We start from the raw sequence: 19,203 nt of genomic DNA on the forward strand, positions 1-19,203 counted from the left end.
CCCAGCTTTAAAGTCGTTTTTGAGGCTTGAATGGCCACATGTAAACACGTACATTGTGCCTCTAGCTCATGCCTTTTCCTTGTCTTGGTTCTTCCCTTTACCACACTTCTGGAATTGTATTTGTCATCACCTCAAATATCCCCTCTTATTTAAAACCCTCCCGGCCTCTCATTTTAGCCCTGCTGAAATGGAACACTTCTGTCTCTCCCCCACTTAACACCTGATTGCACTCATTTACTCAAATAACGACCTCAGAGTTAGGGAGCGTATAGCCCGAGCCGCATCACATACCCAATAAATACTCAAAACGAATTGAAGGAGCCTAGTGTCCCCACAGGACGAAAGGACACTTGGCCTAACTGCACAGTAAGGCCCACTGTCTCAGGCTGGAACGTCCCAGAGGGCTACGTGGGCCTCCCACTCCCATGACATACCCAGCTCGAAATTAAGAGAGACATTCTATGCTTTACGTCTCAGAGCCACACAACTGACATCCTTTTAGCCCTGGCCGGCTATGTCTGATGTCATCCAGGGTCTAAACCTCTTACACCTGGGGACCAGGACACAGCAGGACGCGGTGGTTCTGAGCACATCTCTGGAGCCAGCCTGCTTGAGGGCCAGGTCAGCCGCCTACAATGCAGGGCCACAGGAAAGCTAGTCACCTCGGTTTCCACTTTTGTAGAAGTGCGCATAACTGTACTTACCGCCGAGTTGCTGTGAGGATTGAGCTTTATAAAGTGCTCAGACAGAGAGCTCTAGCTGTTTAATAACAGTAAAAACCTAGGAAAACTCAGTTTGGCACCATCCTCTGAGGCTGGGCTTTCCCCTCGTTCTAGTTCTGGGGACTCTGGTTGGCTGAGGTGTGTTTTAGTAACTAGCACCCGAGAACTTGCCATGCGCCGTGGCCTGTGCTAAGCACTTCACAGCTGTTATCTCGTGTCATCTTTAACACTGACTTAGGCACCAATTTCATCATCGTTTAACAAATGAGAAAACTGAGCTCTGAGAGGTGAAGTATCTTGTACAAAGTCCCAAAGCTCTAGTCAGTGGGGGCCGGGGAGTACGGCCCAGGCAGCCCAGCGCCCATGCATTCATGACTGGTTCTAAGACACTTTCCAGATTTCCTCAGTGGACAGTAGCCTCAGGTGTGGAAAAGGTTACAGTAATACAACGAGGGAGAACGCACGGGAGGGTCACTGACGACTAAAACAAGACGCCCCTGAACTGAACCAAAAATGGGCCTAAGAAAAGGATGGAAAGTGGAATGAGAGGAGGTGTATAAGCTGATGCTTAACAGCCATTCTAACCGGACCTCACACGGTACCACTTCAGTATATCCTACAGCTATCTAATTAAAACATGACTTCTCAAAGCAATGGCTGGTTTTTATAAAATTGACGACCAAGTCAAACAAGAATAGGATGTTTCCTACTATCAGTGCTACTTTGGCTCTAAACATTTGTAGAACTTATTTGCAGCTGTCCTCAGAATGGACTCTGAAAGAATTATGTCTCATTTTACATTAAGCTCACATGGAGGGACGGGCGGACGGATGGACGGACACACATATCCTTACTCACCTTACGTACCAGCTGGGCTCCAGATGATACCTTCGGCCATTTCCAAAAATGGAATCCATCACAGGATGAGGACTCACCGCCATGGAGCACATTGTAAAGAATGTGCCAGCGGGATGCTTGCTAAATCCGCTTCTTTACCTTACGTCTATTTTATATGGAGAGACAAATTCTGCTTACATTCCCTATAGGTTAAAGTTTGGGGAGAAACACTCCAATCACAAGCCTCCTTTGCCAATAAAATATTGCAACCTTTATTTAAAATAAAACACAAGTTGGCAAGCCTTGTGAGACAACAGGCAGACAGCATTCCCCTTTCAAGGGCCTCATTTATTTACATCAAGTTTAACACTGTTAGCAATTCACAGTCAGACAACAGGGTGAGAGAATTAAATTAGAAAAACAAAACACCTGAAAATATATTACAATAACAATTAAGAACGAATACCTGACAACACTGTAGTGTGACCCATGACTGACGTGTTTGCGGTTAGATCCCATGTTGTCTCACTGTCCCCTCAGCAACACACCCTCTGCACCCACCACACACACCTGTGGGCGTGACCTTTGGTATAAACATTAAATACGTTTTAAAAGATCTGAATCATGTTTTAGGACAAAATTCTGTCAACCACCACACAACAGTCAAACTTCCTTTTGCCAAGCAAACATAAAACCGGGGTTTCTCCACTGCTCATCATTACAGAACCAGATTGCAAAGAAGTGTGGGTTCTACCGGGGAGACGGGGTACTGACCACGCATGAACAGCTCTGCCAGTCTGCTCAGAGCAAACACACCGATGAGGGCACAGCTTCTGGTCACACAGACAGAGACCTGCCCAATGCCTCTCACGTACGCCCCCCCCCTTTCCTAGTGAGCACGACGACAGTGTGTACGCAACACGGACATAACACGTACCCTCCATACAGGTCTGAGATACAGAGGGTTTCCAAACATACGCCCTGAAGAACCGAAGATGAGTACCTCAGCGTCCCTTCTAGTCCTGAATACTAATTTCTCTGGAGTCCCATCAGACTAATCAAGGTGATTTCTCAAGGTCTCAGAAAATGTCTCATAACAGAGTCCCAAGAACAGTGGCTGTAGTGGAAAATGGCTCGTCAAAGTGAGGAAGGCGGGCTGATCTACCAGAAACATCCCTCTGGGCATTCTTGCCACTCAACACATGGGCGGTACTTCTGAACTGCCGAACGGTATTTGGGACGCGTCACTGAAGACCCTAAAGCTCCTCAGTGTCTCGCAGTCTCTTCTGAATCAAGGATGCATCTATTTGGCAGACCTGTGTTACTGTATTGTAACTGCTGAAAATTAAGTATCCTTACACATGAAAATTTTATTAACCAGAAGTCCCGTTCTCCAACCAAAGTTTATGGTGCTTAAATACATGATTTAAAATTCCCATCTGAGGCTCAGAAGCAAATCTAAACAAGCTCGAACCATACAAACTCTTTATTTCCTTTCTGAAAGTCTGCTAGCATTTGACAGTTCACTTCCACTGTGTCCAAAAGAATGAACTAGAATGCTCCAAGACCACTAGCCCTGCGTGTACAGCTCGGTGTGTAAGTGGCACATACGACCCAGAAACATGCTGCTTCCAGTACAACGATGAGCTAAGAGCCTCACAGAACAGACACAGAAGGTGTGCACAGGCTGGTCTGAGGACATGTCGGGCCTAGCCTTCCCATTTCACGGAGACATCCTTTCCTTTAGATGGTCCGCAGGTCTGAAGACCAGGTCACACACCGTCTGGAACCTCGGGCTGAGTTAACGGGGCCTTGCTACTGTGTTCATGTCGCTCCGCAATGGGGAGGCTAAAGGATATACTCTTTCTAGGAGAGAGAAACGATTTCAAACTTATAATTGTAACAGGAGCAAAGAAGTAACGTGCACCTGGAGGGAGGGAAGGGTCCACTTAGAGCATCCTTCCCCCAGCTCACCAAGAAGATGGAGAAGAGTGCGGCAGTCTGCCAGATCTGCACCCCATGTGGGGCCATCCCATGAAGTTCATGTCTACCAGTTCTGGTTCAATAACCGTGCACCATCCACTCAGCCGACAACTCCTGAAGCCATGTTCGAAGGCAGAAGCCTCCAGCAGTGATGAGCTGCCCAGGCCTCCCCACCCTGGTTAGCACAGGGCGGAGCCTTCCCTGACTTCCTTTGGACTTAGGACACTAAGTCAGAAATGAAGGAAATACCATCTTGCACACATGTTGTCTCAACATGGAACATAAACTTCGGGTGGGTGGCAATAAAAGCAGCAGATCCAGAGCAGAAACGCATCTTTTTGGACATTGCAGTAAACGTCGCGAAAGACAGGCTGCCGCAGAGAGCAGCCCGTTCCACAGCCCTGAACCGCACCGTGCTCCCCTGGTAATACCGGAGGCTGGGCCATGGCGGGGAGTCCGGCAGTAACAGCAGGTACGGTAATTGTTACTCCTGGCACCACTGGCCTGCCCAAAAGAGCAAGCCTTTCACTAGAGTTTTAAAAGTCTGGTAGTTGGAACTGAAACTGAAACGCAATCCCAAGGATGTACGTAATTCTGCCTGTTAACACCGGGAGGCTTTCGAACCAGCCCAAGGCCTTCCTCTCCGGCCAGGTTACGGATAGCTGCAGTTTCCCTGGGTGGTCATGTGGAGGGTACAGGCGCCCTTGGGCTGCCCTTCCCTGCTTCTCTCCTGCTGCCACATATCCCAAATTGAAGCAGGCATTTACAAAAGAACTGAGTTACTTGTTTGACAGAAGCTAAGACAGAGAGATAGACAGCTGGAGTCTTAATAAATACCTAAGAAGAAACTTATGTCTAGACACCCACCTGCCTAAAGAGGACTGGTCCTAACAAATGCTTAGGGCAGAGAGATGGACCCCAAATTCAGGTAGAATAAGTTAATGCAAGATGATGAAACCCCAAAATCTCAAGAACAAAACTACACAATCCTGTCGGCCCAATGTGGACCCCTGGGGGAGCCCGGCCTGACAGTAACCGTGACATCAGTAGCAAAAACGGAAGGTAAGGGGAGCCCTCAGAATGCAGTGTAGCTGAAACTCAAAAGTGGCCACAATGCTATTTACTCTTGGACATTTATTTCATAAGCTAATAGGTGAGTTATGTTCAGCTACTCTTAGAAAAAAATAAATACGGATGATGAATGTCAAACGCATTTATAACTGACAGGAAATCCTAAGTCATTCCCCAAACGCACTGGTTTTAGGGCCACCCAGTCTCCTCTCACACCCATGCCCCCACCCCACAAAAAGGAATAAAAAACAACCTACGCAGGACATAGGTTGAAAAAGACACTGTCAACACCAACAGGTAATGCGTGTGCTCCCCCGCATTTAGGATGCTAAATGGCTGAACATGTAGTGGACAAATGTTCAAAAGTACAAGGGCCTCATTCTTCTGGAGTCAAGGTCCCTGGAAGAGCCTGTCTGTTCTGGAGTGAGTGCCCACGGCTACTTTTTAATGATTACGATTAAACCAGAAAGTTGGTCCCTAGTTTTCTGAAGTTACTCAGCACTGAGCTACAATTTTAGTAAAACACTTACTCTATCTGCACATACTCATGTAGCAGTTTCATATTTATAAATGTCACAAATTACATAGGTGACTGTTTATAGATCTGCATTTTCAGGTCCCCCACAGGTAAAAACCTGTAAGTCAATCAGCATCTAATCAACTGTTTCATTTCCTAAATAGACATTAATAATACACCCTTATGGTTATATCACGTTTGATACTTTTCTCAAAGTGCTTTCATATACATTATCTCCTAGTCATTAAAATGACATGGAACAAGAAAGTTGCTTTTGTTTCAAGAAAAAGGAATGTAGGACTAGGTGTTTTAAAACTTAACTTGGTATTTCTTTATTACAAAGTGCAGACTGCTGTACTGCTAGGTCTGTCCCAAAGAACGACTCCCTGTACTTTTTGAAATCACTGACTCTATTGAAGGCCCGCTGTGCTAGTGTCACCATTACTCAACATTCAAACTCCTGAAGGTCAGGTGCCAGGAGCGTGTGCTTAGGCCGCGTGCAGACTGCACACTGATTGTCCATCTGAGCCACTTTGCTGCAGTGTCTCACAAGGCAGCAGGAATGGCCAAGACCCCGCACCCCAGCCTTGGCTCTGCCCACCCGCCACTAATTAACTGCTCTGAGATAACGGGCAAATAACTTACATCCTCTCTTCCAATTCCGTAGGCTGTAAAGAAAAGTGTTCAGACAGTGCTGATGGGTCGGAAACACCTGGAGGGATTCTTGGAAACACTCAGGCTGACACTGCACCCCACTCAGAAGTCTGATCAATGCACCAGATTTTTTGTGGGGATTTTTGTTTTTTAAAAAAACAACACCGCAGGGGATTTGGTCGCACATCCCTGGCTAAGACTCACTGGACTGTTTAATAATAATAATGGAAGTTTATATTTATGGAGTGCTCATTACACGCCAGGCACTCAAGCTGAGCATCTTATATAGATTATCATTTAATCCTTACAACAACCCTGAGGTAGTTACTTTTATTATCCCTGTTTTCCAATGAGGAAACTAAGGCTCAGGAAGGTTAAATGACTTGCCTTCTGGACTGGCTTTAGAGTCTGAACTCTTACTCACTATCTATACTGTAACCTTTCAACTCAAAAGCTCCATGACTTTAGATAAATAAATATGGGCTGTGCCTGAGCAGAGTCAGCCTGTTTTATTAACTGGGCACTATTTTATTAGCCAACTTGCAATTGAATTATAAGAAAATTCTAATTTAAACTCAAAATTGCAGCTAGGCAAGGGGCTCCACCATAATGGCCTCGATGTATAGCGGTCATCTGGAAAAACACTGGAAGAATTTCTCAGGGCCAATTTTTTTAAGGCTGTATCTCTGAAAATCACGATGGAAGTCTGTAGGAAAATATACATATTTTAATTTTACACAAAGCCTTTTAAGAAAATACTTCATGTAAAGCACAATGAAGATGTATTCTACACCAAATACTGCATTTTTTAGTAGAAATCCAAACTGACATCATATTATCTGTACATGATCGGATTCATGCTACGGTAGCCCAAAGGTATGCATTTATGTACAAAACCACTTTAGAAAGTTTTCAACATTTTGTAGAAGGGCTTTTGCTCCTGCTCTCTGTTTTGCTTTTAAACTAGATAAAATTAAACTACACTTTTAGTTTCTAGAAGCAGTTTTCTCTGCTTTGAATTCAAACTTTTAAATTTACATAAGGTAATTTTAAAACTCTGGTCCTTTCCAAGTAGAAAAAGGAAAACCTCAACTGTAATTCTGTAATAGGTTGACAGTGCCTCTTTAACCTGAACCCCAAGCCGTCCACCTCTGATGTTCCAGTTCAGGCACCACGGGGTGGGGGGGTGGGGGGTGCTCACGCTCTGACTGACAGTGCCGAGGAAAAGCAATTCCCTTCGTGACCTCATCAAGCATCCACCGCGGGCAGGCAAAACCAGGTGCTGCCCTGAGTACGACACAGCCCCCACCCTCAAGACTGTGCTCCAGTGAGAAAAGCAGGGAGCTTAAGTACACTCAGTAGTGTTCCTCCAAGGTTTATTTTCAGAGCTCTCAAGGATTAACATCCCTTGCTTAGAGAAAAAAAGAAAAAGAAAAAAATCCCCTGAAAAACAATTACAATCCCTCAACTCGCATCCCACGACGACAGGGATAAACATAAAAAAAGCAGCATAATAATATTCTAAAGTTTTAGCTTTCCCTGCCCCACCCTTAAAAGGCTAATTGCTAAAACAATTTCAAGTTTATGGAAGTGTATGATGAAGGGGAGAAGCAAAAGGGGAGATGGGAGGAGCACTGGTTTAAATCCAAGGTAAAGAGGCTGTCTTCCCTTCCAGCCACACACTAGCTGCCTTCTGTCACAGACAGAGGTCACCCAGTCTCTGCAAGGAGCGCCCAGCACTGTCTCCTCCCTCATCCTTCTCTTGGCCTGGGGCCTCCTTTCCAGGAGCCAAGATAAGAAAGAAACAAGGTTTCCTTTCTTTCTGGTGAAAACTACACTTCCTCCTTGGTCAAGGAGGCCACACTCTGTCCAAAACATAGTTATTAACTCTAGTATGCTAGCCCCACTAATGTACTCTCAGCAGTTCTCAATGTCACAATCTGCTACTGAGCAAAGAGCGAAAAAAACCATTCCACGTAACACTGCACTAAAGGGCTTTCTCCAGGGGGGGCTCTCCAAGGGGTAGCTATGCCCGTATTTGTAAGATACCCATGAGAAGACGTATCGTTACCTTTGTTTACTAGACTAGGAGACGGGGCTGTGGCTTGACTGGATCGATGATAAGAGCCAGGAAGAAAATTCACTGTCCATCAATGTGGAATTCCTATCTTCCTAAGGTAATATTCCTTTGGAGGGAAAAAAATAATGTATTTATTTTTGTGTATTGGGTTCTCCTTGGGAGGAGGGGGTCATAAAGCTTTAAAAACAGAATGAAGTGGTAACTGGAATTAGACCTGATATCAGTATCAATATTGGTTAATTAGATTCGGTTCCCTGCAATCTTAATTAGCTTCCATTATTATAAATGAGTAGGGAAGGAAAGGGCCTATTTTTCAAAGGCAAAACATATCTGAGGGTTAAGTCATTAGGTTTCCAGGACCTAATATTCCCTGGAAATGACATGTTCCTTCACTTATACTTTCTTAAAATACGATATTAAAATAAATCAAAGAGATTCCCAATGTGATCTTTACAAACAAGCACAATGTTGGTGGGGGTGGGATATGAGAGGAGGAAAGCATGTGAGGATAATTTGATTCATTTGAAATCCAGAGAGAGAAAAAATGCTTCTCCCTCCTTTATGCCTAGATTGGGTCTCGGGTGACAAGGGAGGAGAAAGGGACAGAGGAACAGCCAGGAGGACCAAGCGAGCGTCTCCTCAGTCTCAGACCTCTGGGCCTGGCTACTGGGTTTCAAGAAGAGACCCTTTCTCACGTATTTTAGTTATTAAAGAAATACACACCTGCTCACGCCCTTACATGTCATTACGGAGGGGCACTGTATCAGAAAAGGGATCCACTGGGCGAGCCTTTCCCTGGTCACTAATGTCAACATCCACGTTGGTTCGTGCCCCAAACGTTGCCAGGAATAACGGAAGGCAGCCTGCCCAGCGAGGGGCAGGGAAGAACCACTGCAGAGACCCCGAGGCTTGTGGTTTACAGACAGGCACCACCAAGCAGACAGGCTGTCCTGCTGGACGGGGAGAAGGGACTTCTGCTGGCTGATGTAAGAGTTTAGCAGGAGGCTGCACCCTCCCTGACTATACTGCCCAGAATTCTTTACTTCCTGCGCCAATGAACACACCCGTGGGAAACCAGACAGGCGCATCCAGATGAGGCCACATTTCCCAGTTCTCTAATTCTCGCAATTAGATTTGCAGTTCTTACTGCAGCAGTGACCCTGTGGAAGCACGGCTAACGGCTGCTTCCCACAGCCTTGAATGAAACTTCTCTTGGTACATTCCCAGCTTCCCCTTCTGCTGTTCCACCAAATTCATGAGGTGAGTTGGAGCCCTAAGCCAGTCCCCTTGTGTGTGGCACCGCTGCAGGCAGCCCTAACACCTTGCGTCATCCCGGGTAAGGATGGGCTGGATTTGGTTCTTCACGGCATGACACACACGTTCCCTGATGTCCAGTGCAGCTTCCACTCCTGTCCACGCCAGCCTTACCCCCACCCAATTCCCCTCTCCTATGAGTTTCGCTTTTTATTTTTGAGATGAACCTGTAAACGTGAGATCTCAGAGATCTGAGGTACTTCACATAAACACACTCAAGTATCAGTCTTTCATGTTTTGAAAAGAACACAGGAAAACGAGTCCCTTTCCCTCTCCCCTCAGAGGCGTGTGCATCTCCCCACGAGGCTGGCAGTGGCTACCTCTGCACCACGTCACTGATCTCCTGTACACACGACAGCAAGTTATGAAGGACAGGGTTTGCCCCGGGCACTCCCGCAGCTGCTGAAGACACCTGCAGCTCCTGCAGGCTGAGTTCCAGTTTGCTCACAGCCTCTCGGAAGGCAAATTTGTTGCGAGTCTGAGGGATGCAGTCCACATAGCCTGAGCAGTAGTCGAGCAGCTGGTGCCCAGTGTCCACCAGCTGGCTGCTGGGCACCGGCTCCGTGATCGCACTGGACAGCAGGTCAGCACATTCGAGCAGGGCCTCCTTGCTGATTCTGTCAGCTGAGATCTTCTCAGCTGCCTGCCTGGTTTTCCTCAGGGCCACTTTCGTACCTGCTGTGCCATTGGCCATTTTGGCGGGCGAGATGGAAGACAAGGGCAGAGGCACTTGAGGCGCCGGCATCACCGGCCTCCCAGCTTTCCCGCTGGTGGGCACTGGCCCTGGAGCTGCCTTTCTCCCCCCTTCCTGCGTGTCTGCGGCCAGGGCAGCCGGCTCCTCCGTGGGGTCTGAGCACGTGGACGGATGCTGCAGTAGTCTCATCACGGGGGGTGGGGGTGGGGCACACTTTGGTTTTACCCGTCGGGGTCGGTCCTTGTCACCAGAGGATGTGACCTGATGCTCAGATAAGAGCTTGAACTTATTCCCCTGAGAGTCTGTGCCAATGAGCTGCACGTCCGCTGGAGTGTGCTTCAGAGTGGGTGAGATAAGGACGGGCACTTTGTGGTTGTGAGTGGTTGGGGCGACTGCCGCAGCCTTGGCCGGAGAGGACCAGCCGGCCTGCTCGCCGTCCTCGGGGACGCCAGCCATGCCAAGGCGGGCCCCACCATTCCTCTCCTTGTTCTTTGGGGCAGCCGCCACTCCAGCCACCCCCACCCCTGGAGAGTCCTTCTCTGTGATGGCTGGATCCCCAGAGGGGGTTCTCAGAGGAAGAGCTGCGGCCCCTCTGGGCAGAAGTTTGGCTTTTGGTCTCTCCCTGGTTGGAGCAGCACCTTCCTCTGATTTTTTGGGGAGTGTGTCATTGGCCCTGTCCACGTTCTCTTCTGGCTGAGAAGAGGTGGACACTGTCCTTTCCAGCTGGAGTTTGGACCTCTGGCAGTTCCTGGGAAGGGTCATTGCCATCCTATCTTGCTCTGGAAGCCCTGAGGACATGGAAGATGTTGAGTTTGACCTTGGAAAAGGCTTGGAGGTGTCATCACTGGCTGTGGGTTTACCCGCTCGTAGGCCCAGTGTCTTTTTGATTAAGCGTGGTGTGAAAAAGCCTGTGATGCCAGACCAACCCCCGCCAGCAGTGCCACTGCCCCCACCCCCACCACCGTCGTCGTTACACAGGTTCCTCTGTGCAAAGCTCCCCCCATAGCACTTGGGTGGCACCAGAGTCGCCTCTTGCTGGGCAGGAGTGAACGAGAACCCCTCGGCCTGCTGGAGAGGTGCAACAGGTGAGAAGTTACCCGTGAGTTCGTATTTCTTGTGGGGCTGATTCTCCATTTCTCGGAAGGAGCTGCTGCGTTTGGGAGGTGTGGGAGCATTTCTCTTTTTCATGAAGGAGCTGAAGAAGCCTCCTTTCCTATCCCTGGTGAAGCATGTCTCTTTGGCATCTTCCAAGAGGCTGCTGGGTGACTTGTCTCTTTGCTTCCGAGGCAGTGCTGGGGACCCCGTGGGGGCCTGTGCACTTCTAATGAACCCTGATGAGAAACGGCCAATCAGTAACGTGAAAGACAGGAAGTCACTCCATTACACTTGAGTTACTAAGGCTGAATTGTAAGACTTTTGTCAGCATCTACTAAATGTCCGGTGTAAGCAGGACTCAGAAGAAACTAATAAATACATTACCATTTCACTCAGATTAGTATTCCAAATGTGATATGGGATATAAAAGGGAAGAAATATCCTGCCGGTTTTCACCTCGACCTTCAACTTTTCTCTAAACACTATAGTCCAAGCTGGCCTCATCCAGCAGGTTCAGTGAAGAAGTGTAAAGAAGGTTTGGGAATCAGGACTTAAAGAAATGGTGTGGGACGCAGGGCTGCATGCCAGTGCGGAGACAGGACTGCTCACACTGGTCACGCAGAGTGAGGGCCAGCGTGGTGAGTAAAACAGATGCCAGCCATACTCTCCGCAGGGAAGACGGGCAGGAAAGTGGGACTAGAAGCACGACAACGCACAGTTCTTAACCCAGGCCTGTCTAGGGGCCCATACCTGGTGCGGAACTGGAAGCAGAATTTTCGACGGCATCTTGGGTGCCATCGATATTCTCCTTGTTCTCCACCTGCTTCTTCAGCGTCCGGGTCTTGGAAGGAAGTAGAGGTAACCGGGGCAGGTACGGAACGACAGACGAGGAGGAGGCGGCTCTCCCAAGCTCCTCAGCTACCTCTGTAAGGAAGACAAGGGCACTGATAAAAAGAACAGTTTCCTGACAGAGGAAAGGAGTTTTCTTTTCAGAAAAGGAAAGAACCGAAGAACAGAGTACTAAGAGGTACAATGGAATCACAATGTACTCTTTTTCTGCCTGGCTTCTTTTGCTCAGCAATGCGTCTGTGGACCCATGCTGTTGCGTGGGGCAGGAGTGTTTTCCTCACTGCTGTGTATTGGTTCAAGGGTGTGAATATACCAAATTCACCCATTCTCCTCTGGGGGAATATTTCAGTTGTTTCCAGTTTGGAGCTGTTATGTTGCTAGGGACATCCTGCTACATCCTTTGGTTCACAATTGCATGCATTGCCTCCTGGGTACACACCCAGGAGCAGGACTGGTGGGTCACAGGGTACACATGAACTCAGCTTTGTGGGGTCCTGCCCAGCTATCTCCCCCAAGGACTGTCCCAATCTACACTCCCACTAGCATTGTATCCAAGTTGCGATTATTCTGCATGCTTGCCAGAGTTTTACGTTACCAGGGTTTTTGTTTGGTTTTAATTTTTAGCCTTTCTGGGGTAAGAGTTTCGTGCTTCTCTGATGAGCAGTGATGCTGAGCGGGCTTCACGTGCTTACCAGCCATCAGTACCAGCCATCAGTCTGTCCTCGTTTACCAGGTGCCAGTTCGGAGGCTGAATAAAGCAGACAGATGTCTGCAGACACTTTTATTTTTACGGTTGCACCTTGTACTAAAAAGGAGGGTAGATGCATTCCATTCACTTTCATTTCATGCAAATCAGGCTCCTGAAAAGGTGTTCGCCTATTAGCCGCCCTGACTAAACTTTGGTCCTGGATTCTGGGGCTTTTACTGAGGCAAAGACATCCTCTGCTATTCATTCCTAAGCAAAAATAAAGCAAGCAAGATCAACTAAATTGTGACATTTTACAATTATTTTACAACTTTTTTTGGTAATTATTTTTAAAAATTAACATCCCACAAGAGTAGGTACATGGCACATAAGTGAAGCCTGTGAGAGTCCTTTCTGACGCTGCTGGGTGCTGGCAGCTGTGCCCACTGCCACTGGCAGGTTTCTGAGGATAAAGTGATGCTGGGTGGGAGTGGCTGTGGGAAGGAGGGAGAGGGCGGGGGAAGCAGGGACACCTGAAACTACTTGAGTGGGTGGCTGCCACAGACCCGAGGTCAGCACGACCCTGCTTTTCCATCGTTTGTTTAGGAGCCAATAAATCCTCTTATTCCTTAAAGTTTGAGGAGGCTTCTTTCACTTGTAACGAATAAATACATTCTTTGAGGTAGGAACTGTCTGATCTGGGTCCTCAGAACTAGCATAGTCCTTGCCACAGATTAAATGCTTAATCAAATATGGGTTGAATAACGCAAAATTTCTCATTTAGCAATTCTGAATTGAAATTAGCTTTGAAAACCGGTAAGGGATGATTTTCTAAAAGGGTATGTAACATTTTCAAAAGAAGGAGAAATATTTAACTAAGCATTCAACAGAACTTAAAAGTTGGAACAAAAGTACCAGAGAAATGACTTCTACACTTTGACTCCACAGGGAAAAAAACACCCAGAAGAAGAGTGCTGGGAGAGGGCACCTGTGCCCTCGCCAACCTGCAGATGTTCCACGTAGCACAGGGCTAGGACGCACACACTTATTATTCAACCTCGGTGTTGGACTGTTCCCTTTCTGCTTACCTAAACATGGTAAATCACTAAGGGAAGCAGACAAAAATCAACTTGCCTGATTGCTTCTTCTAACGTTTTTAAACTTAAACTTATGCAGTAAGTTCTCGGTTCAATTATGAAGAAAAGGAAAATTTTGAACAATATGTATAAAATGGAACTATATCCAAGTGTCTAACAGGCAAGTGTAACTAAGAATTTTGTATTTTTGGCTTTCTAGGAATAGTCTCTTTTTATAGCAAGTAAGTTTACTGTCTGACTCTTGCAGATAATTTTAGAGGCATTATACACAAAAGAAACTGTCTATGTGTCCATCCACTTGTTTTTTTAGATAAGAAGCGTTCTCACTATTCATATCGTAACATGCTTCTTCTAAACTCCTTTCCCTGTCAATATTTAAGAATATAATTTTAAACATTCAACTATATGGATATAATTAACAGCCCAGGAGGTATTTAGATTGGTCATAATTTCTCAATATTATAAAGTACACTGATGTAACATGTTTGTTCATCCTTTTATTTCCGTAGAATCTATTTCCAGAAATAGAATTTCTGGACATTCTTCTATGACTTGGTTCCGCCTTTGTAGGTGTGGTTTAGGGAGTTGCAATATTTTCCTACTCATTTTTTCCTCTTCTCTTCCCAACATAAGTGTTAATGCTTGAAGAACTACTGAATTAATTCTCTTTATGAAGAGACTGAATTTATAATTAAATATAATTTCTAATAGTTTTTCTTCCCCTTCTTCTGCCTCCCTCCAACCCACTCCGGTTCAAGCCATTGCTTCTCAGTCTAGTTGTGTAGGACACAGCTCCCTGGCCCATGCTGGTATTATGAGCCTTGGGCTCCCCGCCCCCCCCGCCAGGCAGTTGTCGGCCGCTCACAGCAGCTCTCGCTGGCTGCTGGCTGCTCACGCTGGCCACTCACACTGGCCGCCGGCCACTCACACTGGCCACGGGCCACTCATGGCGGCACACAATAGCCTGTGGCAGCACTCAGCAGCCCACGGCAGCCCAGCTCCAGGGAAAGCTGTTGTTCACAATCTTAGCTGTAGAGGGCGCAGCTCACTGGCCCATGTGGGAATCGAACCAGCGACCTCCATGTTAGGAGCCCGGCACTCCAACCACCTGAGCCACTGGGCTGGCCCCAAAATATAATTTCAACATAAAAATATGGAGACACAAAGATATTAAAAATAGCAAAAAGAAAAGAAAAACAAGAATAATGAAGGCCAAGAATTAATTCAATATCCTGAAATGGAGTCCCACACTACAAGAGTCTATCATTTTTGAAATGGGATTACCACCACCACCACCACCACCACCACCATCACCACCACCACCACCACCACCACCACCATCACCACCACCACCACCACCACCATCACCACCACCACCACCACCACCACCACCACCACCACCACCCAGAACTAGCCACCAACAGTGAATCATCACATTTTTACCTTCAGAAATGCTGGAGTCATGGAACATGGTTTCAAAAGCTTGATGTGTTTCAGCAAAGGAGGGCCTGTCGGCAGGGCTCCACTTCCAACCTGTGTCACAAAAGAAGGAAATATTATCAGCTCCTTGCAGGAATTACACATCCAGAGGCACACCCGATGCATCACGATGTGTGCTTGTTAAGCAGAGTTACAGCATGTGCGCAATGAGTAGTGAGGCAGCTGCTTCCAGCTTCCAGACTCAGAGGGTAATGAACCCACTTCCTAGGGCGGGTCCTTCTATGCAGCCTCAGTTCGTATCCCCTCTACTGTAGGAATGAAGAGGGGTGGGGATATAGTCCAGAAAATGGTGAGTTTTCTTCCACTGGAAAACTAAAAGAAGTTAAACCTGTCTTCAAACTCACTCTAACCTGATATATCATCAGCTGTACATATTCAGAAACGTGACAGGACATCAGAAAGAAGTGGCTTAGAGTTTACATTTGACAAAGAGGGCAGTAAGTAATACCAATGTTCAGTGAGAAAACAAGATTTATGCTCAAACACAACTGCGATTTAATTCACGACTCATCTTCCTACTTTTCTCATCTTCAAGAAGTCAGATGCTTTTGTTTATTCATCACAGAGGTTACTTTCATGTATTCTCCCTAGTCTTTAGCAATCGCTTTTGTCTAGCTGAAAACAGTCCTCCCCTACCTAAACTCTAAACCCAATTTCCTTACCTACTAAACATGCAAATGTTTTTTGGAAACTGAGTCAGTATCTGGACACTGGATAACAATTCTTGGGATTCCAATAAGACTCAATGGTGTAGCACACAATACGCCAACTGGCTGATCAGTGACCAGCTCTATGTCATGAGCTTGAATTCAATCTACCAACACTGAGAAGAAAAATGGTTCCAATTTTGCTAATCACCCTAAATTGCTGACTTAAACCTTCAAAATTAAAATATGCGAAAATACTCACATGCTCTCATGAGTTCATAAACCTTAGGGGGACATCCTTCAGGCTGTTCCATTCGATACCCTTTTTCCAGTAGATCATACACCTGAGACAGGTCAATCCCCGGGTATGGCGACATTCCATATGTAGCAATTTCCCACAATAGCACCCCAAAAGCTGTGTAAGGGATGGGAAAAAAAAGGTTAATGTTTCTTCTCTGGTTTATCATTTATCTTATACCATTAGGAACTTATCTTTCAAATTTTGGGTGACATTCAGTTACCCAAAATATATTCTTCTAATTCTTAGAGCATGACTTATCCTTCTAAAGTATCTTCCACAGGAACGCTTCAAGTATAAACTCAGGATGGTTTTATTTAAATTTCCCATTTTTTATTTAGATTTCCTTTACTACAACAAAGGAGAATAAACTATGACAATATAAGAAGTCTGGGGCATAATCGAACTATTCTTAGAACAATCTGTGATCTAGTTAATGAATTTCACAGTTTTTAAGTCAGCTAGTATCAGAGGAGTAAATATAAAAATGGACTCATTAAAATCAGATAAAATTCACGCTAGAAAAAAGAATTTGCTTGACTTTGTCACAGGTTATTTCTGAGTTTGAAATTTCTGGTAAACAGTGACTTAGAATCCTACCACTATTTCTATTGGCCCACAATCCAAATTTCCAGACCTGTTGAGTCCACTGAGCCTCTACTAAATCCTACTGCTTTTCAGGGCAGTAGAAACAAAATCAGTGACAAGGATAAATTCTAGGTGAAACCTCAGCATGCCTTCTTTGAAAAGAGGATGGTACTCTGTCCCAGTGTTCTGGAAACAAACAATAAAACCCAGTGTAGAAAGCAGGGAGCTCTACAGAGAGAGGATCATTAGAACTCCAGTACAATATAGGAGCAAGACTGTGAGTTCTTTGAAGGCAGACTTTTTTACTTTCTTCTTTACACTTCTTTCTATGCTAAGTGCCTGGTACCATGCCTGGCAGATAGCAGGGATTTAATAAATGCTTGCTGAATGACTGAAGAAAGATGCGGGTACAGGCAAAGGATACTGGTCATATAAAAGAGAAGCTCTAAAGAATTAAGAACATTTAGCTTTCCCCACGAGAACATGCCTCGCGCTAAGGATCTCCTGCATCCCTCGCCTTACGGAGAAGAGCAAACACAGAAGCAGCGCCTGTGCAGAGCCCCATTCCTACTTCATGGCCGTAACATGCCCAGGAGGCTATAAAATCAACCCCCGGCCTCAGCCGTGCACAAACGGTAGTGTTGTGTGCTGGCTGCTCCCTGGTCCTCCGCCAGCTTACAGGAGGAAAAGCAAGGTTTACAGAAAGATGCTCCTGCAGGCGGAAGCGGCACTAAAAACTAAAAGCACCCTGAATGAGGATGCGTGAGGAAGCATCCCAATAAACGCATTTTGGACTTAAAAAAAGAGAATTAAGAACATTTATAAAGAAAAGAAAATGACACATGCAGAAAACGTCGCTTCCAACCTTACCCCAGACATCGGATTTAATGGAGAAGGTATTGTAGGCAAGACTCTCCGGCGCGGTCCATTTAATAGGAAACTTGGCTCCGGCATGAGCAGTATAGGTGTCTCCAGTCATCAGTCTGCTTAAGCCAAAGTCAGCCACCTTCACCACATGGTTTTCTCCCACTAGGCAGTTACGAGCTGCAAGATCTCTGTGGGAAAGAGAACCCTAATGTGAGTCCATTCAGGTGGTGAGGAAAATGGTCAGGAATGCTCGCCTCTCGGTTCTTTGTGCCACATGCAGAGTTGAGAAGTGCTGACAGATATGGTAGTATTTTATGATCGCTAACATGCTAGAAAGCCACTAATTACATATCACTAGTCCAGCCGTCATCTAGAGGAAGTTATGTGATGCTGGAATAAAGCAGGCTTCAGAAAATGAGTTCCTATTCATAAATAAGTTGACCCTCAAAGAACATGGGGGGGTTGAGGCGTCGAACCCCCCTCCTTCCCACACAGCTGAAAATTCACGTATAACTTGACTTCCCCCAAAAACTTAACTACTAATAGCTTCCTGTTGACTGGAAGCCTTACAGATAATAAACAATAAATTAATACATACTTTATATGTTATATGTATTATATACTGTATTCTTACAATAACCTAGTAGAGAAAATAATACTAAGAAATTCATAAGAAAAAATATATTTACAGTACTGTACATATTTATTGAAAAAAAATCTGTGTATAAGTGGACCCCCATAGTTGAAACCCATGCTGTTCAAGGGGCAACTGCTCACTGGGACAGGTGTCAGGTGAGCGAAAGACGCTCCTCCACAAGGGTTCAAGTTCTTTCTAAGACAGAAAGGTCTTTTTTAAATTAAGCCACTAGATGGAGCAAAAGGCTCTTGGAACAGCAAAGGACCCTCATTAATACTTTAATCAGAGTACACAGTAGGTTTATAAATTTGAAATAACATTGTAACAGGCCCTGTAAAAAGGAAAATGACTTTCCTGAATCATCTGAAAAGTTCAGGGAAGGTTCTCACATTCTTCCCTTTATTTGCATGACAAGCAAGGCAGCTTCATGGCTCATCGCAGGCAATCGGGTTTTACACACCTATGGATAAAATTCTTCTTCTCTAAATACTCCATTGCAGAAGAGATCTGAGTGGCCATGTAGAGCAGCACAACTGCAGTCACCTCTTCTCGGCTGCATTCTCGGAGATAATCCAGCAAGTTCCCATAAGGCATGTATTCAGTCACGATGTAAAATGGCGGCTCCAAAGTACACACACCTGCGAGTTAAGGACAAAGCTGGTTTTACTGCTCCAAACCACTGAGGCAAGAATCAGCAACAGGTATGGGGGATATAATCAATAATGTTGTAAAGATTACGTGGGGGGAATATAATCAATGTTATAAAGATTATGTGGGGTGCCAGACTGGCACTGGACTTCTCAGGGAGATCGTTTCATGGCTGGTGTAGATACCTGACCCCTGCGCTATACACCTGACGCTTAAGTTGAATATTGAACGTCAACTATAATTTTTTATCTCTGTATTTATACCTAGTCATGGGATATAAAGTATAGCATAAGGAATTTAGTCAATGGTATTAGTAACAGCTATATACAATCTCAGAGGGGTAACAGATTGGGGGGGTTATCACTTTGTGAGGGGTGTGTCTAACTATTAGATTGCTTTGTACACCTGAAACTTAAAAAA

At 45.7% G+C, this 19,203-nt stretch overlaps 1 protein-coding gene across 3 annotated transcripts in view; it reads right to left on the minus strand.

Moving 5' to 3' along the window:
* Positions 1-1,755: 1,755 nt before the first annotated feature.
* The window catches only part of ABL2 (ABL proto-oncogene 2, non-receptor tyrosine kinase), an 89,181-nt gene continuing 71,733 nt past the window's right edge, over positions 1,756-19,203 (minus strand). Inside the window, exons 7-13 of one of the 3 annotated variants that reach the window (XR_004421625.1) lie at positions 18,596-18,773; positions 17,502-17,686; positions 16,008-16,160; positions 15,042-15,131; positions 11,718-11,891; positions 7,856-11,203; positions 1,758-6,490 (exon numbers count right to left, since the gene is read on the minus strand). Coding sequence is in view for 2 of the 3 variants with exons in the window: in XM_033093110.1 (XP_032949001.1) it covers positions 9,495-11,203; positions 11,718-11,891; positions 15,042-15,131; positions 16,008-16,160; positions 17,502-17,686; positions 18,596-18,773 (2,489 nt within the window). In the remaining variant the exon portion in view is untranslated. Of the gene's footprint in view, positions 11,204-11,717; positions 11,892-15,041; positions 15,132-16,007; positions 16,161-17,501; positions 17,687-18,595; positions 18,774-19,203 lie in introns of all 3 variants that reach the window. The other 2 variants (XM_033093110.1, XM_033093111.1) reach the window with 2 other exon arrangements.

The sequence above is a fragment of the Rhinolophus ferrumequinum genome, chromosome 22, assembly GCF_004115265.2.
Source record: "Rhinolophus ferrumequinum isolate MPI-CBG mRhiFer1 chromosome 22, mRhiFer1_v1.p, whole genome shotgun sequence".
In the NCBI taxonomy this organism is placed as follows: Eukaryota; Metazoa; Chordata; class Mammalia; order Chiroptera; family Rhinolophidae; genus Rhinolophus; species Rhinolophus ferrumequinum.